General features: G+C 39.1%; 2 protein-coding genes across 11 annotated transcripts; one reads left to right on the top strand and one right to left on the bottom strand.

Annotated features, from left to right (window-relative positions):
- The first annotated feature begins 1,780 nt into the window (after window positions 1-1,780).
- Ash1 (histone-lysine N-methyltransferase ash1) lies at window positions 1,781-15,242 on the top strand. Of its 5 annotated transcripts, none has more exons than XM_083105553.1 (14): window positions 1,781-1,904; window positions 2,777-3,148; window positions 3,231-3,439; window positions 3,530-3,649; window positions 3,740-7,224; window positions 8,304-8,636; window positions 8,731-9,011; window positions 9,094-9,599; window positions 9,711-10,132; window positions 10,243-10,569; window positions 10,664-10,836; window positions 10,922-11,088; window positions 11,177-11,371; window positions 11,459-15,242. In XM_083105553.1, exons 2-14 carry the CDS (start codon window positions 2,977-2,979, stop codon window positions 11,600-11,602), a joined length of 6,534 nt encoding a protein of 2,177 aa, XP_082961679.1. In that variant the 5' UTR covers window positions 1,781-1,904; window positions 2,777-2,976; the 3' UTR covers window positions 11,603-15,242. The 5 variants fall into 5 exon arrangements, 4 of the variants coding, with proteins under 4 accessions (XP_082961679.1, XP_082961678.1, XP_082961677.1 ...); XR_014439920.1 differs by having other exon boundaries at window positions 1,789-3,148; window positions 11,459-12,861; window positions 12,941-15,242; XM_083105552.1 differs by having other exon boundaries at window positions 1,789-2,055.
- Window positions 14,998-22,130, bottom strand: LOC145975223 (uncharacterized). 6 transcript variants are annotated; one of them, XM_083105561.1, is made up of 11 exons: window positions 21,825-22,130; window positions 20,688-21,113; window positions 20,197-20,609; window positions 19,893-20,085; window positions 19,077-19,798; window positions 18,874-18,999; window positions 18,611-18,779; window positions 18,277-18,513; window positions 17,943-18,198; window positions 17,567-17,846; window positions 14,998-17,379 (listed from the first exon to the last, which is right to left on the bottom strand). In XM_083105561.1, exons 1-11 carry the CDS (start codon window positions 21,991-21,993, stop codon window positions 17,308-17,310), a joined length of 3,063 nt encoding a protein of 1,020 aa, XP_082961687.1. In that variant the 5' UTR covers window positions 21,994-22,130; the 3' UTR covers window positions 14,998-17,307. The 6 variants fall into 6 exon arrangements, with proteins under 6 accessions (XP_082961687.1, XP_082961682.1, XP_082961683.1 ...); XM_083105556.1 differs by having other exon boundaries at window positions 17,509-17,846; window positions 20,197-21,113; XM_083105557.1 differs by having other exon boundaries at window positions 17,514-17,846; window positions 20,197-21,113.
- Between the last annotated feature and the right edge of the window lie 43 nt (window positions 22,131-22,173).

Here is a 22,173-nt window from a genome sequence, read left to right as displayed (position 1 = left end):
CAAAATCCATAAGTTCAAGACAAAAATGTTTCAGACAAAAGTTGTATGATTTCGAGGGGGACATAAGATGGTGCCATTAGTTTGACCTTGAAGAGTCACCTGAAAGTCACGTGAAGGTCACCTCCAACTTTTTAAATGGGACACTCTATATGCTTTCGCATATTCTTATAGCTCATCTCGAGAGCTTTCCAAAACACTATAATTAAGTTAGTTTTCATTAAGTACTTTTCGAGTTATGAAGTTTGAAATCATTTCTTAATTTTACATAAACCATAAAATATCTAGTAAAATATTCATTTTTCGATTATCTTACCTTAATACTTTTAGGTACAAAATAATGAGAGGAATCAATTGGTGTAAAGAAAAAACATAGCTGTTTTTAAGAAAAAATATGAAATTGTTAATTGCAAATTACATATTTTTTCTTAAAAATAACTATGTTTTTTCTTTACACCAATTGATTCCTCTCATTATTTTGTACCTAAAAGTATTAAGGTAAGATAATCGAAAAATGAATATTTTACTAGATATTTTATGGTTTATGTAAAATTAAGAAATGATTTCAAACCTCATAACTCGAAAAGTACTTAATGAAAACTAACTTAATTATAGTGTTTTGGAAAGCTCTCGAGATGAGCTACAAGAATATGCAAAAGCATATAGGGTATCCCATTTAAAAAGTTGGAGGTGATCTTCACGTGACTTTCAGGTGACTCTTCAAGGTCAAACTAATGGCACCATCTTATGTCCCCCTCGAAACCATATAACTTTTGTCTGAAACATTTTTGTCTTAAACTTATGGATTTTGAGATATTTCAGTGCGTAGATTAAAATGGCTTACCCTGTATATCAGTGCTGCCATCCGTCATATTTTTCCTTTTTCTTCGTCTCTTTTTCGATCGATTTCTTATTCGTAAAAACTTGTTCACGTTGGATAGATCCTTTCTTACGAATCTAGGAGAACGATAGAAAAAGATATTGAGAAATGATGCGAGATGGAATGTTTGAAAAGGGCTTCTTTCGCGTTCGATTGACATTTCCTATAATATCTCTGATGAAAAAAACTCATAATTTTTTAGAAAATTTTAGAAATTCTTCATAATTTAAATTTATGAAAAATTTTTAAAAATGTATCAAATTTATTCAAATTTTTTAATATTATTTTAGAAAATTGTATAGAATAAAAAATCTCGCAATATTTAACATTTATATACATGAGAAATTCTAAACAAAATTCATTTACGATAAAAATATGAAATATCTTCACTCTTTTTCTTTGAAAAATGCCAATTCGTACAGAAAATTTTAAAAATTTTCTGAGAAAGTTTCAGAATTATTTATAAAAAATCTGAAAATTTTGATGAGAAATTCTGTAAATAATTTTCAGGGATTTTACTCTTTTACATTTCCTTCTCTCTTTCATTTTATTCTCAAACAATTATACCTCGACAGTTTACATTATAAAAATACAAGATGTATATAAATATACATATATGTATACGTGAATTTTCCACGCTCCTTTTAGCTTATCGCAATTTTCTTTTCCCTCTTCAATATTTTTGAAAACATACACATATATATTCCCTTCAATTTTTTGCCATCGAAAAGTCAGTACAAATTATCGCGAAATTTCAAATACATCGCCGCGACACTAGCGCCGCGCGACGCGAATCACGCGAGCCCCGTCGATAAGGTAGAGCGGTCACCGACTCGGGTCGATAAGATTCCCGCGCCAGCCGCTGTACCCGACGCTCCCTAGATGGCGCTGACGTCGCGGCGCGAGCAGCCGAGTCGCGAAACGCGATGCGCGAATCTCGACGCACCTGAGTGAGACGCACACGCGAATCTATCCGGCGCAAAGTGAACCCGGGAGGAGAATCCGCGGAGGGAGAATCGCGGCAACGGTGCGAGGAAACCCAACGCGCTCTTTCGCGACCCTTCACCCTCGACCCCCGGTCCAGGGACCGGGTGGGAAACGTTTCGGACGTCGCGACCAAGTTAACAACCGTCGCCGTGAAACGCCATTTTGTGCTCGCGTTGCGACCAGGGACAGACGTAAACATCGCCCTCGTCGCGCCGGGAAGGCGACCTCCCGTCAGCGAGCCCCGCGACCCCCGCCGACGACGTCGTCGCGTTCCCGGCGATCCCCGCGACCCGACCCCCGCCTCGCGCCCCGGCCGACGCGGCGACATTTCGCGCCAAATCGCGACGTTCCCAGAGACGCGCACCTGGCGCGCCAGAAACAGCTGTCGTTTCCACCGAGCCGCGGTCGCGTCCCGCTGCCCGGTCCAGGTATTGTATCGGGGGCGATCGCGCGATCCCCGGAACCGAAGAGAGAGACGCGACGCGGAGCCAGCGAAGCCGTGCTCCGATCCCGCGAAGGCTCGCGTTACGCGGCTCTTGTTTACCCGTCCGTCCGTCCGTCCGTCCGTGACGCGTCACCAGAGGCGGCCGGATGATTTAGACGTGCTTACTTATCGGGACTTTAAATGTTTGTCTCTTTCTAATGCTTTAAATACACACCGAGTTGCGAAATTACGTGCAAACTTGTAGCTCGAGGCTTGCGCTCCTTGATCCTTTCTTACTTTCGATTAATATGTAAAATATGACAAGCTTGGTTTTAGAGAAATGACATCCTGTGATGTAAAAATACTTATTTTTTCACAATTTAATTTTTTCATCGCGGTTTCATGAGATATCTTTTGAAATGATATCCGGCGTTGATATTTGTCAAAAATGAATATTAAACTAATGAAAATATCCTTCTTTTTTACAGCGCAGCGATCTTGGAATCTTCAAACTGCCGAGCTTGTCGATCCTGGCAAGAATGACACTGGTGATTACTCGCAAATGAATATTCCACGAGCCAAGGATTGAAGATATGCTTTTTGTTATCGTAAAAAGGCTTGATGAATGAACAAAAGTATAAGGAATGGTATTCTATTGGATCCAGCTGGATGTCAGATAAGCTGAAAAATGTCTGGTGATTCAGGATGGAACGCCGTTATTCACCATCCTTCGGATTTAGAACTACAGAATTGGAATTGGGAGGAAAACGATGGGGAGCAAGAGAAAGAGCTCCCCTCGACCGTTGATATGGATGCCATAAAGGGTGGTGGTAGTTGGGATCCTACTACTGAACCTAATGGTATAGTTGCGAATGTCAATTACTTAGAAATCTCTTGTTTCGCCAGAAAAATAATCGTAATAATTTTCTTTGATAAATTTAGGAACAGACTCGGTCGATTCCGAAGAAGACTCCGATTCCGACGACGAAAGCTCTGGTGGAAGCGAAGGCAGTTGCTCTTATTCAGATTCTAATTCAGAGTCAGACGACGAAAGTAGCGGCGACGAAGAGGAGGATAGTGAATCTAATTCGGACTGTTCCTCCGAACACAGTGAACAAACGTTTTCCATTCAAGAAACCAACTTTGAACAAGTATACCGAAGCGTGACATATATTTCAATCCTACTAGTTTTTGTGTTTTTGTAGTGACTTTTATAGGAAGATATTGTATCGTGTTTGCAGGGAGCGTTGAAATTAAAAATCACCATGAAAGGCCCGAAAAAGGAGGACTCCGAGAAAATTAAGTGTGAAAAAAACAAGAGAAATGTTACAAAGAAACTTAAAACCAATCACGGGAATAAGGTAAATAATTGTCTTATCATTCATAAATTAAATGGAATTTGTAAATTAAGTGGAAAGACACTATATTTGGAAAAAACACTCGGCTTGTAGTCCTCAGAATGTAGTAGCGAAGATTCGGACTCGTCTGCGGGACACGTGGCATCGCAACAAACGCAGCAGCAACAGTCTCAGCAGCATCAACACCACCATCACGCATCGCTGCAAGAAATTAATCAGGAAGACCTGACTGCGATCTTACCCTCGCAGGAGCAGGAGGACGCGCCATTCGACGGATTCGAGGACTCCGAGAGCGGCCGATTGGTGTCGAAAGCGATTGAACGCATGTCGCTCGGCGCGGACTCGGATACGAGCGAGAACGGCGATCAGAATCCCGTGCCTGTGTACAGTTCTACCTTGTTGCAGCAGTTCGTTGAAAAGACCGCCATGCTATCCGAAGAACCGCGCAAGAGGCGCGGCAAGTGCAGCGCTAAAAAAGCGAGCAACGACAACGAGTACCCATGCGTGTCGAACGTGTCGCCCGATTCTGGCATTCAGTCGGTCGACAACAGTCCGTTACACCTGGCGGTCAGTCCTGTCAGTCCTCCAGCGCCGACTCAATCACCGATTCAACCGCCGGTCACTACTAAACCGGCGGTAAACGTCGACCGGGTACTGTATCCTCCAAAACGGAAGCCCGGCAGGCCAGCGAAGGCGGTATCCGCCCAACCGCGCGGACCCGGCAGGCCACGTCTAAGGCCGGAGATCGTCGAGAAGATCCAAAAGATCGAAAAGGCAGAGAAGGAAAAAAATGAGTCTTTGAAAACTATCAAAAATTCTGATTCTCGATCAGCAGAAAAGAAGCAAGGAGTTACAAAGGAATCGACCTTGAAGAACACCAAGGAAGACGCGTCTTCGGCCAGGAAACGGGCTAATGCAAAGCCAATTGCGTCCAGGGACGCGAAAGAGGATGTATCCCCCGCGAGCAAAAGAACGAAAGGTAAGCAACCGACATTGTATCAGAAGAAACGTTACGGTAATCCGGTGAAGCCTTCGCAGGAGAGAACGATGATCAAGAAGACTACGACGGGAACGACGAGTTCCCCGATGAGAGTAAAGTGCCTAAGCAGGTCTACCGCGAGCAAACTCGTGCCGCAATGCGACGGCAGGAGTTGTCGCAAGGTCAGACAAGATAGAACGTGCGTGCCTAACAAGACTACAGTTCCATTGACGCGACAAAAGACGTGCGAGCATCAGGTTTCCAAAGATCAAAAGAGCACCGGTAAGAGAACGGGTTCGAAGGAGAACAGGAATAATGCAGCGACCGTTGTACCTAAGAAACAGAATCTGGTGAAGAAGGTCGCGCCACCCGTCGGCAGGCGTGTTTTAAAGGAGAACAAATGCAACAAGAAAACAACTGTCAATCACGAGACTAATGGCGTGGGCGTGCAAACGCTAATCTCGCTACCGGTCGGTGACATATTGAAGGCTGAAATAATGAAGCACGTGTCTAACAAATGCGATAAAACGGCGCAGCCGACGCAGCACAATCATTGTCACAAGCGTCATCATCACAAGCATCATAGAAAACTGTTGACGCCGCCGGAGAAACCTATACGTATTATCGATTCGTGCATTCTTCACGAGCTGGAAAAGCTGATTGATGAGTTTGCGAGGTCGTGTAGCTTGGGCAGAAACAACACTACCGCCAATCATTCAGAGCTACCGCAAATCTTTCGCGTGAAGAAGGTCACGAAGAAGAGGAAAGGTGGCGACGTTAACACGAATGACGATCAGAAACTGAAACGGCGTCTAAAGAAGGAGAAAGTATTGGCGAACGCCGATTCCAAGAGCAGCGCAAACACCAGCACAAGTTCCAATCCGAACGAGCAGCGGCTACCGCTGAAGAAACGCCACTATCACGTATCGAGCCCGCATAGTTCGCAGAGTTCGAACGCGAGCTGCGCGGATGTAAATGCAAATGAATCCAATTCCACAGAGAGTCACATAGAGGAGGCGATTGAAGCCACTATTACGAGATACGGCGGTGGCGGCAGCTCAACGTCCTCCATTCACGACGAAGAAGCCGCGCCAGTAACACCCAAGAAGAGACCGAGAGACGCTGAGAACGCGGTGTCTGAGAAGCAGGCTGCTGACGAGGACAAATCCATCGTTCAGTTGGAAGTGCAACCGCGTCGGAAGAAGAAAATCGTGAAGGATCTTCGCGTTACTGTCACGAAATTACCGTCCGAGGGTCACGGCATCCTCGACAAGGTAGTGGAAAAGGGTTCCAAGGTTGCTACAGAAAAGTCTAGTAAGTTGGAAAAGATAGTAGTGGCGGAAAAATCGATCAAGGCCGATAAAACACAATCGGACGACAAATTGGACATCGAACGAATGGAGAAAAGCATTAAGGTCGACTCGGAGACACACGTATCCGCGACGTTCGACGATAGTGACACTATAACGGAGAGCAAAGCGCAGATCGGCAGTTCAAGCGTGCCAAATCTCATGAATAACACCGCAGCGATGATCCTCACGAAGAAGAAGATGCGAAGACGGAAAGCCATCAATCGCACTGGCTTTCCCACTCTGAAGAAAAAGAAGAAGAAGGTCGTCGTTGACTCTTCCGGGGTGACTAAATCGACGGCATCGGTTGGCGCTAACGAGATACGCAAGGATCAAGACGTATCAGAGGATGTGGAGGACAATAAGGTATCTTTGATAGAAAAGGAAGGCAATGTTCTTGAAAACAACGATAATAATAGGGAGAATGTCGTTAGAGATGATGTGAAGAACCTGGACAATTCTAGTATAGTGCAAGAGACATCCAGTCGAAGTGGCTCGGATGAGGTGACCGAGTCTTGTCCCGGCCAGCTGCGAGTTCGCAAGGATCTCGTGGAGTCTGATAGCAGCGTATTGTCCGAGAAGCTGTATCCGAGTCCGATTAAATATGAAAAGATACCTGATTGCCGCATCTACGACGAGAACGCGTCGCTGGAGGAATCCCTCGAGCGTTATAATCAGAGCCAACGTATCGCGGAGCTGAACGAGGAGAACCTGAGAAAATTGGAACGCGCAAACGCTCAGGCGGCGGCGAATGTCAAGATGGAGTTGTCTGGCTGCTTCAACAACAACCATAAAAGAAGAAGAGGCTCGACCAGTCCTTCTAATCTATATAGTAGGAGCACAAAGAGACTGAGAAGCGCTGGCTATGATACAGAAAGCGAAGCACCACCCAGCAGCGACGTGGCCAGCGAGGATCAAGAGATTGGCAGGAAGCCCACTGGACTTTCCGCACACAACCGGAAGAAACAGTCGAGGTGGAAGAAACGATACTTGCAAGCTAGCAACATATTCTCCGAGTACAAGAAGGACCTTGAGTCTAAGAAGCTCCCTGATGCTGATGCCAAGAGGAAGATTATCGTCTGCCCCACTGGCGAGCATTATACAGCTGCTGAGCAACTGCCAAGCATTATACCGACCGGAAAACTCTTGCGACAGAAGAAGACAGCGCTTCAACTGCAGTACAATCTATTATGGCTGCACGCTCAGTCAAGGCTACCTGGTCGGGATTTGGTGCCATCGTGGAACTACAAGTAAGTAGAGTGTATTCTTTTCTAATTCTAGATCTAGCGATTATGAATTAATATGTTGGCAATTTTTAAATGTCAAACAAATATACAGAGTGAAGAAAAAGTTGAAACCTCTAAATTTTTCGAAAACTATGCATTTTAGAAACAAATGTTTCAGACAAAAATTGTAGGGTTTCAAGTAACGCATTACATGGCAACATCAGTATGACCTTGAAGAGTGTTGTCAAGATCACGTGAAGGTCACCTTCAATTTCTTAAATGGAATCTCCTATTTTTCATCACATATTCTTATAGCTTACCTCGAGAGCTTTTCAAAACATCATAATAAAGTATTTTTTCATTGAGTACTTTTCGAGTTATGAGGCTTGAAATAATTTCTTAATTTCACTTTCAATAAACCATATTTAGTAAAATATCTAGTAAAATATTCATTTTTCGATTATCTTACCTTAATACTTTTATGTACAAAATAATAAGAGGAATCAATTGGTATAAAGAAAACACATAGTTGTTTCTAAGAAAAAATATGTAATTTGCAATTAACAATTACATATTTTTTCTTGAAAATAACTGTTTTTTTTTTTACACCAATTGATTCCTCTCATTATTTTATACATAAAAGTATTAAGGTAAGATAATCGAAAAATGAATATTTTGGTAGATATATATTTTATGGTTTATATAAAATTAAGAAATTATTTCAAGCCTCATAACTCGAAAAGTACTCAATGAAAAAATACTTTATTATAGTGTTTTGAAAAGCTCTCGTAAGCTATAAGAATATGCAATAAGAAATAGGGGTTTCCATTTAAGAAATTGAAGGTGACCTTCATGTGACTTTGATAACACTCTTCAAGGTCGTACTGATGTTGCTATGTAATGCGTTACTTGAAACCCTACAACTTTTGTCTGAAACATTTGTTTCTAAAATGCATAGTTTTCGAAAAATTTAGGGGTTTCCATACTTTTTCCTCACTCTGTATATAATATTGAAAAGTAATTTTTAAAAATGTATCATACACATAATAGATCAAGTATACGTGTACGTATAATTTTGCACAATGATTTGCACTTGTTTGCAGAAAAATTCGGACAAACATTTATTACGATGTTAAGCCGACTACTCTTTATGAGGCGCAAGCGTGTGAATGCAAACCGGAGAGCGGCTGCGGAGACGATTGTATCAATCGCATGGTATTCAGCGAGTGTTCACCACAACTGTGCCCTTCTGGTGAAAAGTGCGAGAATCAAAAGATTCAAAAACACGAGTGGTCGCCAGGATTGCAGAAATTTATGACAGAGGACAAGGGATGGGGAGTAAGGACCCAGCAATCCATCAAATCTGGAGACTTTATCCTCGAATACGTGGGCGAGGTCGTATCGGAAAGGGAATTTAAGTCGAGAATGGCGACCAGGTACGATTCGATTCATACATGCAAATCAAATATTGAAAGATATTGTGACAAAATTGAAAAATAGATATGAAAGTGTACATTAAAAAAATTACAGGTACGCCAACGACACACATCATTATTGCTTGCACCTGGACGGTGGCCTGGTGATCGACGGTCATCGCATGGGTGGTGACGGGAGGTTTGTGAATCATTCGTGTGAGCCCAATTGCGAGATGCAGAAGTGGAGCGTTCTCGGGCTACCGCGTATGGCGCTATTCGCATCGAGAGACATCAAGCCGGGGGAGGAATTGACGTACGATTACAATTTCGCGCTTTTCAATCCATCGGAAGGCCAACAATGTAGATGCGGCAGTAGTGCCTGTAGAGGTGTCATAGGTAAATCAATAGAAAAATCAGATTGTATCTACGCATCGTTTAATTGCATCAGATACTTCAACTTGTAAATTCTATGCGGTAGGTGGAAAGAGTCAAAGGGTGGCTAGAAGCGTTCAATCTCTACCGTCATCTCAAGTGGAATCTACCGAAAGAAGATCGGTGGGCAGACCGCGGAAGAACATTCGAAAGTCGAACGCGGTGCAATCGGTCAACTCCAAGAACATCTGCAAGTCCCGCAAGGTGGGAGACCCGACGTTAACGCACAATACGCCGCAGCTGAAACCGATGTCCTATCAGCAGCGATGCTTCGCGCGCGAACATCACTGCTTCCTGCTGAGGAACCTGGAGAAAGTACGACGACTCAAGTCGGCGTCGGTGCAGCACGTTCAGGTGCAGAACGGAAAAGCGAAGATCGGCAACGCGAGTATCGCGAAGGAGAAGAGCTCCGGAGACTCGAAGGCGCAGTCTGACGCATTTTTCTCGCAGTTGACCGCGTTGACGAACACCAACGCGCGAACTGTGCGAACGCGAAGGCTTGCACAGGCTCAAGACGACCCGGAGGTACACAAGACTGCAAAACTAGCCAAGGTCAGTTGATGCGTGTGTAAGGTTTTCATATTATTGTCAATACTGAATAATAAATACCATTGATGCGAGAAAAATATGTCATAATTAATTCTACTGATCTTGTTTTTACAGGTATTGAAAGATTTGTACACAATCGTTGCAACGGCGAATGACGAAAATGGTCAGCTACTGTGCACACCGTTCATGAATTTACCCCCCAAGAGAAAATTGTCCGATTACTATGAAAAGATAACAGAACCCATCGACCTGAGCACGATAGATCAGTGTATTGGCACTGGCCATTACAAGACTGCGGAGCACTTTGATCACGATATGATAAGGCTCTTTGACAACAACGTCAGGTTCTTTGGTAGAACATCCGAGATAGGAATCGCTGCAGCGAGACTCAGGAAGCTGTATCTGAGCAGTAAACCCGACTTTGTGGACGCTATAACGGAGGCGACGGGTTCTCCGCCGTCTCAGAGCTTTTTGCCGCCTCGTGGGTCCACGGCCGGGGAGGAAGATGTGATTAGGTGCATTTGCGGATTACACAGGTAAATTAATTACACGGATAAATCAATTTTCAGTCTGGTACATCCGATAATTTTTGATATACTTGAAGTGTGTGAAGGTTGGCTGACTTTTATACCGATAATTTGTGCAGGGATGAAGGCTTGATGATCCAGTGCGAGCGTTGTCTCGTTTGGCAACATTGCGACTGCGTCAAAGCTGACACGAGCGTCGAGTCTTACCTGTGCGAGAGATGCCAACCGCGCGAGGTTGACCTGGAAATACCATTAGAGGGTGAGGAGGAAGAAGAAGGCAAAAAGCACTACGTGACATTATTGCGGGGCGATTTGCAGCTTCGACAGGGCGACACGGTGTACGTTTTAAGGGACACTCCTGACAAACATACATACAAAACTATACAAAAGCCCGACTACGAGCAGATGGACATTTTCCGAATCGAACGCCTGTGGAAGAATCGCGAGTAAGTGATTGTTTTATGCCGACGAATCAATCAAGTTGATCGATTTAAAAAATTAAAGATTATCAATCTTAAAATTAAATCCTCGGTTTAATAGGGGCGAGAGGTTTGTGTTTGGACATCACTATCTTAGACCTCACGAAACGTATCACGAGCCAACGCGCAAATTCTACGTGAACGAAGTCGTGTGCGCACCGTTGTACGAAGCTGTACCTTGTGACCTCGTGGCCGAGCGATGCTGGGTGCTGGATCCACATACTTTTTGTAAAGGTATATATTATACTATATTTTATTGCCGATTGGTGGATATTATTGGATGAAAATTAACTTTGTTTTAAACGTGTTTTTAACTTAGGGCGCCCAGTCGGCTCGACTCCTGAACATACATATGTGTGCGAGTATCGTGTGGATCGCGCAGCGCGGCTCTTCACGAAGGTGGCTAGAGCCAGGCATGCTGTATGCACGAAACCTTACGCATTTGAAACCTTCCCGCAACGTATAAAGCATTATCGCACCTACCTGGTAAATGCGATTATCATTTTATCAAAAAGGTCTTCATATATATAACATCTCTCAAGTAATATCATCAAATGTAATACCTTATTTTCAGCCTCATAGTTTGGATGGAATCAAAATGTCCAAGGACAAGAAGAAGAGTAACAATCAAGAGATAGACGGGAATCAAAAGCTAGAATCCAGCGATAACGTTAAAATGCACAATAAGGAACACAAGTGCGGTAACAGGACAAGACGGAGATCAGGCGAAATTCTGACAGTCGCACCGCCTATAACATCATACGCTCAGGTAATGATCGCTTCAAAGAATCTAAGAAAGCTCAGTCAAGCATCTTTGTTACGTAATTATTTGTATTTATTATATTTTCATTTGCAGAGGGAAGAACAGAGGAAGAGATTGAATAGTATTCTGTTGAATCTACTACAGAGGATGCCGAATAAGAAGGACCCATTAGATCTGTCATTCCTTCTAGAGAGGAACAGGCGAAACCGGAAAAGACCCGGCGGACTTAATCCGTGACAGTGGGTAATATCACAACGATAATATCGTACTGTACATATAAGTTATGAGTTATAGAATTACGCTACAAATCTCAGTCAGTTGATAGACTAGATGGATCCAATCGTTCTAAACTTGACGCTATACATGTTATATATACCGTGTATATCAAGATAACAATGTACATTTACCTCCTCGTTCTTCGCACCCCTTCCCTCAACGAAGAGAACGTGAAGGAATAATCTTCGTACAGCCCGTCCATTGGTGTAATTTATATCGATATCTGTAATCAGGAATAATGTTTATTTAAGCAAGACAATTATCGATATTTACATATTTAATGGTCGATATTTTTCTTTATATTTTTTTTCTTTTTTTTCATGTCTCGTCGTAGATGACAAAACATTAATTATAAAATTAAAAATTGGCAAGTAAGTGCCAAGGCAGAATAATTGGAGCGCAAGAAAGAAGAGAAAACACATTCTTTTTTTTTCTTTTAGTTATTAATGTATTTCAAAATACATGTATTAAATATGAACTTTTCGGACCAACTCTCTTGAAGGATATGGATGTATCGAGACTTATTATGTTAGAATATTATAATAATAGCATTGGCATAATGTTTGGAATTATTCGCCAGATTGCTACGAATTACAATATTGTATTTAATGTATTGCAATATTTTAAAATATTTTAAAATATTATAATAACGATATAAATATACGAATATTTTAAAATACACTAATAATATTAAAAGAAAAAAAAAAAGTGTTTTCTTTCTTGCGCTCCAACCGCGCCTTGGATCTTGCCAATTTTTAATTTTTTAATTAATGTTATTATTTGATTTAATTTTCTATTTTAAGATATATTTCTCTTTTTGCTCTTGATTTTTTAATAGTAAAAAAATACTGATTTATAAAAACGTTAGAAATTATGTCATAAGCAAATTTGTAGGTACTTCAAACTAGGTAAACTGTACTCATTTTGCTATAATTAGAATATTCAATGAGAGAGAAGTCGATAAAAATAATGGACTCTTTCGACAGTTGGGCTATTGTACTAACATAATTGCGAATTTCGCAAACTTGTATAGAAAATCATTTGTACATTCTTTTCATAGAGTTAACATAGCTAAATGTGTACAAATTACATGTTACCTAGAATCAAGGATGATCGAAAGAATAGATGTTACATCGATATAAATGCCATGTGTGTGGATATTGCGAATATTTGAGCGTGTGTATTTACATATGCAATCTATAATGCTTCATTGCACAAAGGTAATATTATATTTTTCATAATCTCGATGCATTATATTTGAGCCAAGTGTGTGTAATATATACTTTCTTCACTTTACAGGGAAGAATTCTTACTATAATGTATTTAATTTATTGACATATATCGAGAGATCGCACGACGAGCAAGTCGCAGTAATTCCAAAATTGTACATATGTATTCAGGATTTTATATTTATTATTGCATTACACAGTATGATACATATTATATTGTGGCGCGAGTATGAATTTTTTGATATGAATTTTTTTTTCTCTCTTATAGATTACATATACATATATTGCATATATTATATTATGTGTACATTGGATTTATTTTTGTGAAAACATTTTAGTATATTATGTTTTTATTTTTATGTAAAACGAAAATATATCAAAAGTAATATTATTAATTTTAATTATTATTATTATTAATTTTTTTCCCCGAAGGAAATTAACAGAGATATTTATTTTATTTAAACATATATACATATATATATATTTTTTTTGCGGTAGTCTATCTTTGGTATATTAATAATGAGTGGATTATCAAAATATATTTATTATATTGTGTAATTCAAAAATAAAAAAAAAAGATTTGAAGCTGGCCTTCTATGTAAGCTGGTGTAATAAGAGGAATACAGAGTGTATGTGTGTGTGTGTGTGTGAGAACTGTTCTTGAGAAGGAATTTTAACATATGCCGAGATTCAACTTTATGTCGATTTTAATGAGTAACTCGCAAGGAATATGTCAAACGGAATGCCATTGCCATAATATACTATCCATGACATACAGTTGCATCTTGCTCGATTATTTTTACGCGATTTTTATTCCTCAAGAACAAAGCGAAATGCAACTTCTATTTGTATCGTATTGATATCGAAAGGTATATTGGCAATTTTATTTGAATATAATTTATTCGAGGCGCATCTTTATTATTATCATGTACGAATATACTTTTTGCGATATTTTTAATTACAATTTAAAATTGTGTTTTACCAATTATATATTTATTATTTAATTATTATTATTATTGAAATTCTACATTTTTATGTACTTTATGTATTCAGATATTACACATAGCGTTTTTAAAAGTAACTTTCATCCGTAGGTGAACAAGTCTTCTGTCAACTATGTAATAATGGCATTAACAATTATTAGCAGCATGTGTAACAATGATTTCTAATCGAGTATTTTTATTAAAGTCATGTTATATATATATACTATGACGCATAAATTTATGTTATCATTATTATCGAACATTTCATACATCATAATATATAAAAAAAAAATACTATATGCCCAACTTGTAAATATGCGAGAAAAAAAAATATATATATATATATATTATATATTCGATTATAATTTTATTAATTTATGTTATTGACAAGGTTTAACGAGAACCGATTATAATATAAATTGTTGTTTTGCAATAAAGGGATTATTGTATTTTCGCACTGAAGAAATCGGTGAGATGCAATTATTATTTTGTCACGTCTAGAAATATATCTTTCGTCTTACGTTTATTTCTTTAATTATTTTAATCGCGTATATTTCATCATTAAGCAATCTTGCTTTTGCATTACATCATTAATCGTCATATGTGTATACATATATCGAAGCAATATAAATAACATGATGCATCAGAGCGATATTTTTCGGATTAATTATTCGTAACGATGAATATTGTAATGATTTTTGTGCCTCCTGGGTTTGCTCATATGATTAACATCATTATAACACATTTAGATATAATAAAAAAAAAATCAGAAAAAGAAACAATTGTTGCGACAAGCTTTCAACTAATGTAGTGCATGTACAGACTATTGTATTGTATTCTGATGAACACAAATACACATGAAAAAAAAGTTTCCTTAGATAAGTGCGCCACACTTTATTCTTCTCACACTTGTATCAATTTAATGGGTTTTGATAATATTGGATCCATGTGTGTTGTACAAGCATTTCATCATCATTCTATGAAACAATAGTAAATAACAGTTATATAACAGCTATGTAACAGTTACATAACATGTAACAGTTATATTGTCGAGTGGGAAATTACAACTAACAGTTATATAAATGCTACTTGGTGTTTGCTGGGAGATTACTTATGAATGTAAGATGTGGGTGAGAGGCCGAAATAAATAGAAGAACCTTTTTATTTTTACGAATAAGTTTGTACATTTTGTGTCAACAATTAAGAGTTTACATAGATTATTATTATTGATTTTTTTTGTTTTCCGTCATATAGAAAAAAATTGCTAACTGATTATCATCGTTACATAATGCGGCCTACGCGAACATCGCGGGCCCTATTTTCTTCTTCGCTTATGTGGTAACACAGAGGTACTAGCATATACTACGTGTAGATTAAATATAGGGTTCTTGATTATTTCTTAAAAAATAGTTCACCTCTCTCTCTCTCTCTCTATCGTGTTTGTTTTTAATTATTATATCTAGAACTTTGCGTATCGTTATTCTTAATTGTTAAATTATTTTCGATTTCACACAGAAGTACTTTAGCTCGGAACATCACACACTGTACAACATGTACGGAGATTAAAAAAAAAAAAAAAAAAAAGAACGAGCTAATGAGACATTGTATTGTACGAGCTAATGAGACAGTGTACAATGTACACACTGTACAATATGTATGGAGGGAAAAAATGAGCTAATATAAGACGATCATTCTTCGAACGTAAAAAAGGATCTCTCTCTCCTACAGTTGAACAAATTTATGAAAAATTATTCACTTCTGTTTTGTTCGCAAGATTTCTTCTCAAATATCCGCTTCCGATCGACATAATAAAAGGCTTTGCGTTACACATACAGATGTCTGGTCGCACTTACTTTCTTACTAAATCGTTTAATGCTCGATTCACCGATTGTTAATCTATATGTAAATACGAACAGTTGATTCACGCTTTTATATTCTCAGGATGGACGTTGATAAACATTGTTTATAAATATATAAATGATATTTATATATATCATATATAAAAATATATCGTCGACATACACAAGATGTAGTTGAGATAGAAATTAACAAAGTGTTCGCTCTTTGTATTCTCAAGAGGATGTTGAAGGAAATTAAATTGTATCTTAGTAGAGGAAGTACGTAGGGTAACAAATGCACTATGAATAGCTGTTGGACCAATGAATAAAATTAGATTTTCGTATAAAATTTCATTTTCGTCATTAAAAAAAAAAAGAGCATATAATCATACTTATACATGTAGATAATAATCGTATTGAAGAAAAGTATTTCGTGTAAGAGGATACAATATAAACATCTGGAGTTGCTTAATAAATGAAGTTAATTATCGTAGCAAGAGAGATCTTGTTCCGCGTGTCGTTTTGTGCAATGAAAGATCTGCATGTATAAAATGTGTGATAAAGAATAATTTATTTGTGCCACAATATATTTTCTTCTTCTTATACATTGTCGGTGATTTTTAGAAAGATAAAGGTATACAATATATATATATATTTTTTTTTCTCTTGCATTATTTTTTTCTCTCTCTAAAAGGGCACTATATAGATTCACTATTAGCGAATTTGGTTGGCTGCAGCACTTGGCGTGCAAAGATTAAAAAGCTTGTCATACACCAATTTGTTTAGGTGTAGAAACATGAGGACTGATGAAACGTCTAATATCTTATGAACATCTTTGAAATATTGACGACAGAATGCGCCAACTTTCATGTGGGAAAGCATTCATAATAATGTACTGCGTACATACATGTATGTCTCATGTCAATTCGTGTATAACAACCTCCAATATTCACTAGTGTCCATTGAACCAAATTCGCTACATATATATTTAGTGTATAAATAGATCGATAATTTTTTTTCTGCACGATTCCTTTTACTTTAGATCTGTACATATTTACAAGAGCTTTTTGAGGATAATTGTCATTTTTCTTTCTTTCTCTCTTTATCGACTTTTAATGCTACTTCCATATAGTTTGTACCCATACGTAGTACTCTTCCTCTTTCTCCTACCTCTTTTTACGATTCCTTGAGAAAGATGCGATAAAAAGTTGTCTCTCTTATCGCGAATGTTATCGTTTTAATGCACTTAGATTATTAGACCTGTGTTTCCGGTGAGGATCTTCAAAAGTATACTCGCTATATTATAATTTCTTTCAAAATAATTTCTCACCCGCGAGAAAGTTTTCTTCATAATAGCTCGTAATAGTAATATTTTTGTGCACGAGGGATGAAAGAATTTTTTACCAAAAGCGCAATTTGTCCGATATTATATCAATGTGTAACGTAATTCTATATGAGTTTATATCGCATAAAAAATTCAAACACTCGTCAATATCGTGATGTGTATATATATATATAATCGTGACGTAAATTCTTTTATCTATTTATGTGAATGAGACTTGCGTGACGATTGCAGTACTTTGTGAGCGGATAATTCATTCGCGCATAAGATTCTGTTATTGTTGCGAATAGCTATATCCTGTTCCTATACTGGTAGAAGTCGGCGCAACCATTTCACTTGTAATCTCCTGCAAATATACGTACATTTGCAAAATGTATATTATTAACAAAACACACAATATCGGTTATGACTAAATATTACTTAGAATTGAAACTTTCAGTATTTAAACAAGAAACAGCATTCTATAAGTTTATACCTTACATTCAGTTTCCATTCTCGGTAAGATTTACGATGGTGGATTATTGTTTGCTTACAGCTTGGCTGCCAGCTGCAGTGGTTTGACCACTCTGCTGTTGCTGGCCCCAATACTGGTTGTTGTAATACTGCTGATTCCAGTTGTTCCAATTACCATTGCCGTATCCCTGTTGATTGTATCCTGCTTGGCTGTATGAACTTTGACCGTATCCTTTCCAACCGCCTGCCCATTGTTGTTGACCCCAACTACTTGGTTGGTTCCAGTTACCCTGGGTTTGACTACTCGACCAATTGTCCTGCTGACCCCAACTAGATGGCTGTGATCCTTGATAACTTCCGCTAAGAGATCAATGCAAGTGTTTTAAAAATGATTCATCAGGCCACTCATTTTGAGAAATGCTTGAGTCATATCAACAAATAATAATCGCCAATTACCTCATAGAACCCCAACCTCCTTGCCTGGGTGCGACGGATCGGTTTCTGTCATTTCCTAATCTCCTGTCAACACTGCCGACTCTTCTATCGACTCCTCGTATCATCGCGGGTCCACCTCGCCCTCGTAGTCTCCATGGGGTGTGAGGAGGTCCATAGCCACCAGTGTGCCTCATATATCCACCTCTTTGAGGTCTCTCTCCTCTCCAACCTCCCATATTAGGACCACGCCAAGGTGGATTGCGACCTCTGTCTTGATCTGAAATAAGTATACAAGTAATATAATACCATATACAGTTTATAACGAGCAATCGTGAATATAATAATATGTACTCACAATTATTTCTTCGATGATCTCGCGTATCTCGACTGTTTCGCGAATCGCGCGTTTCTCTGTTACTGACCTCAGTCTTGTCAAGATGCGGTCGTTTTGTCGTTGACGGTTGCTGACTAAATCCGGCCTCCTTACCCTCCTTGTTGTATTTCTCAATGAGCTTCTTGCCCTCCTCCTCGTTAAGTCCGATCCATTCCACTGCGTTAAAAATCTCTCCCACCAAAGGTGCAGTGAAATTTGCTATAATAATGCCATTTTAATTAAACATTATTTGCAAATAATACATCTATATTGATTTCATTCAATTACATATTAAATACAGTGCCAAGAGATATACCTTTCATCTCTTTAAGATCAGACTCTGAGACATTTCCTTCAATTGCATTATGTGCAGATAAACGTTGATTGTACTCCTCATCCGTTGGTATGACAACGACCGCTTTCCGCTGATACTCGCAGAATGTTTGTATTTTGCGCCTTTGCACAGAAGAATACACGTTGCTCTTCTGCCACAAAATGTCAAAAAATCACAAGATATCGTTACAAGAGATATATTTAAATTTGGCAGTCTAATTCACAAACATGTACATTCTTTCATACCTGGTCTAATATATAATTACGTCTTCTGTCACTTGCCACGTCGATCAGTTGATCGAGCGCACGATTGCACTTATCAATAATAACTTCTCGCCGACAAGTCTTTTCTTGATCTGATAAAGCAATGTCCTAAAAATATTATAAAATATTACAATTGATGATATATTATAAATATAACTTCATAATTATATTTTGCAGATATTTACTCCTGTTTTCTCGACCAAGTTGCGAAGCGCTAAGATATTATACAATTTATCTGGATGGTCGGCCGCGTGCTTCTTCGCCCAGGTGGTCTTTCCCGCCGCAGGCAAGCCACACATCATGATCACCTCGCATTGTGCCTTTACGTCCGGTCTACGCGGACCGGCGATTCTGTCCTTTGATTCTACATTACCTACTAAAGTGTAATCCGGAATTTGTTCGCACCACCCCTGTTCTTGTCCGAAATTGCAGACGAACGTACAATTTTTGCTCAGAATATGTGGGAACAACGGTCTGTCGCCGAGCTCCTCTTTAGAGATGCTAAACGCAGATCCGAGATCTTTGCCGTTCACTGTATAAAATAATTCTACGGTGTTCTCGGGCGTCATATCGAGGTAGCATCCCACAACGTCGTCCTTGTCGAATCGTGAACCATAATCCGTGAACTTTTTGTCAGTGCCCTTTTGCCCAGCACTTGTATACGCGTAACTCAGTCTCTCCTCGCCAAGTTGCATGGATGTGAAGGGAACCGACCAACCGATTCTGAGCACATACTTCTCGTCTTTTGTGACGGAAGATGTAATTTTGGCTTCATAGTATACTTTCCCATTTATGAAACCGTGAGATGCTCTTGCGCCAGCCCATATGTGACAGAAATCACCATTATGCATAGGTGTGGCGGAGAGAAATCCTTCTTTGTTGATGATCAAATTCAAGTCGGAATCATCTAAAAGCAAAAACATTTACATACACAATATTGTACATACATTTAAATAAGAATTGGTGGCCTAAAACAATATACAGTATTTCTAAAGACTTACACCAAGATAAAATCATGGCTGATTCATCAAAATCTGGTTCATCTTCTCCTTTCTGTGGTACAGGAGATGCCTGCTGGGCTTCTGCTGGGCTAGGAGATCTTTTCCTTTTCCTGTCATTGTATTCTTTTTGGTTTGATTCTTCTATATTCATCTTGCTTGCATCTTCTTGCTCCTTTTCAGACATTTCTATAATCTTTTTTGTAAATATAGATAAGTAAATAATTAAGTCATAGATTCTATGTTAAATCTATAAGAGATAATCTACATAAAAAAATTAGATATTTTAGATATATAGATTATATACCTGTTCATCTTGTAGAATATTATCCGTTTTCTCATCTACATCTTCTATATTAACTGAAACATCCATTGTTTCATCTTGTACTGCATAATTGTCATTAATAATCTTTTCTTCATCTTTTAACTCGATATTATTTGTTTTGTCCACCTGATCAGGTATCACATGTTGTTCAACTTCTGGAATGTTTACAGTATTCTTAACATTACATGTATCGTCTACATAACACACATTCTCTTTTTCAACCGAGCTTTTATTTTCGATATCCTTTTCGGGAATATCTTGCACTTTATCGGCATCAACATCTTCTTTAACTTCTGTTTTCTCCTCCAGGCTTTTTGTTTCTTGCTGAACTTTGTGAACTTCATCTATACTAGATTGTTTTGCTTCTTGCTCTTCTTGAGGTATAGAAAATCGATCTACACATTCAATTGTACTAGCTTTTTCAGACGATTCTGTCACAGGTACTTGGAGAATATTTGCTTCGTACTTATTACCTTCTAAAACATTAACATGTTTAGCTTCTTCTTCCTGAGATTTTACAGATAATGGCGAATGAATCTTATTCTGAATAACATTTGATGCATTGTCCTCTTGTTTCTCGTCAGGCTTTTCAGGAGACCATTTTGATATTCCTTCGTGTTGTACTACATGTTCCTCAGAAGTAGATTCTGATATTGTCGTCTCACACGTTTTCTCAATGTACTGAAGTTTACTTGGAGTAGATTGCTTTGAAGAATTTGGAGTTGTAGCTGTCCTCGATGCGTTTCTTGTAGAAACTTTTGTAGGAGTCACCATAGAGGAACTTCTAGATGCTCTACTAGGTGTCCTCGGTGGTTGTGAAGATCGTGTGGCTTCCGCAATTGTCTCCTGCGATTCTTTCTCACTTGTATTCTCCGCGCACAAAGCTCTTTCCTGACCATCTGTGACAAATGTATAAAAAAAGTTAAGAAATTTAAAAATTACACATTACACTATATTTGGATATACAGGGTGCCCCAGATTTAATGAATCAGCTGTTAACAGCAGATGATTTGAAAACAAAAATCTTAATACCAAAATGTTGAGGAAGACTTCATAAAAATGTTCAAACTACTGACTACTGTCGCATCAAAGACACAATCGTGCTCACTACAGAATCCTATTTTTTACTTTATATTGATCCCTCTATCGATATTGATATTATGCACTATATTCCTGAGCGCAGGAGAACGTAACGCGCCGATTGGTGATCTTTAATCTTTTGTAGCGCCGAAACTACATCTTCCTCAACGTTTTGGTATTAAGATTTTCGTTTCCAAATCATCTCAGGAATCTACCATTAACGGCTGGTTCGTTAAGTTTGGGACACCCTGTATAAATAAAATATATTTCAATATAATTTCAAGATGCTAATCATACTCCTGTCGGCTATATTTTACAGTTTAGTGTTATAAATATACGCAGGAAGACAACACACGGTGCAATCATCAGGGAAAAATACTTTATTATGAGAACGTGCTACCGGTCCATGTTACAAGAGGTAGGACGGAGTAACCGGTCCATGTTACAAGAGGTAAGACAGGAGGAAACGATACGTAATCGTGATAGGACCGAGGACGAAAGGGACTCGGTGGCTGACAGATGCAACTCACAATCCTGCGTCGTCGTCGTCGTCGTCGTCGTCGTGGTCTCCTCCTCCTCCTCCTCCTCCAGCGCCTTGCGTAGCCGCTCGACGAGCACTGGCTTGTTGCCCTTGGTGTCAAGACCGCGCTCGGCCAGCGCGGCCCGCAGCTCCACCACTTTCAATTTCGACGGATCCATTGTGTGCGCGCGAAGTGCCCGGTTAGCCAGGTACGCGGATTCATGCACCCCTGCCGTTGGACGCGAGAGAGAAAATCCTCACGAAAGACCCATATACACGCGCCACCGACCCGCGCTGCGTACACAATATGGCGGCTCGGTCGCAAACATGTCGTTACGAAGCGCGCGGCGCGCCCATTG

Source organism: Camponotus vicinus, unplaced genomic scaffold, assembly GCF_025532165.1.
Source record: "Camponotus vicinus isolate PSW18456_S1 unplaced genomic scaffold, iyCamVici1.0 SCAF_7, whole genome shotgun sequence".
Classification (NCBI taxonomy): domain Eukaryota; kingdom Metazoa; phylum Arthropoda; class Insecta; order Hymenoptera; family Formicidae; genus Camponotus; species Camponotus vicinus.
This window is presented reverse-complemented; position numbering and strand designations above follow the sequence as displayed.

Excerpts from the sequence above, each read along its gene's own strand:
- Ash1 (XM_083105553.1), top strand. The coding sequence starts at position 2,977 with ATGTCTGGTGATTCAGGATGGAACGCCGTTATTCACCATCCTTCGGAT. Across the intron at positions 3,149-3,230 it reads TCCTACTACTGAACCTAATG|GAACAGACTCGGTCGATTCC; the intron begins GTATAGTTGCGA and ends TGATAAATTTAG. Across the intron at positions 7,225-8,303 it reads GTGCCATCGTGGAACTACAA|AAAAATTCGGACAAACATTT; the intron begins GTAAGTAGAGTG and ends ACTTGTTTGCAG.
- LOC145975223 (XM_083105554.1), bottom strand. The coding sequence starts at position 21,993 with ATGGATCCGTCGAAATTGAAAGTGGTGGAGCTGCGGGCCGCGCTGGCC. Across the intron at positions 18,514-18,610 it reads TGATCTTAAAGAGATGAAAG|CAAATTTCACTGCACCTTTG; the intron begins GTATATCTCTTG and ends GCATTATTATAG. Across the intron at positions 17,847-17,942 it reads GGAGGTTGGGGTTCTATGAG|CGGAAGTTATCAAGGATCAC; the intron begins GTAATTGGCGAT and ends TTGATCTCTTAG.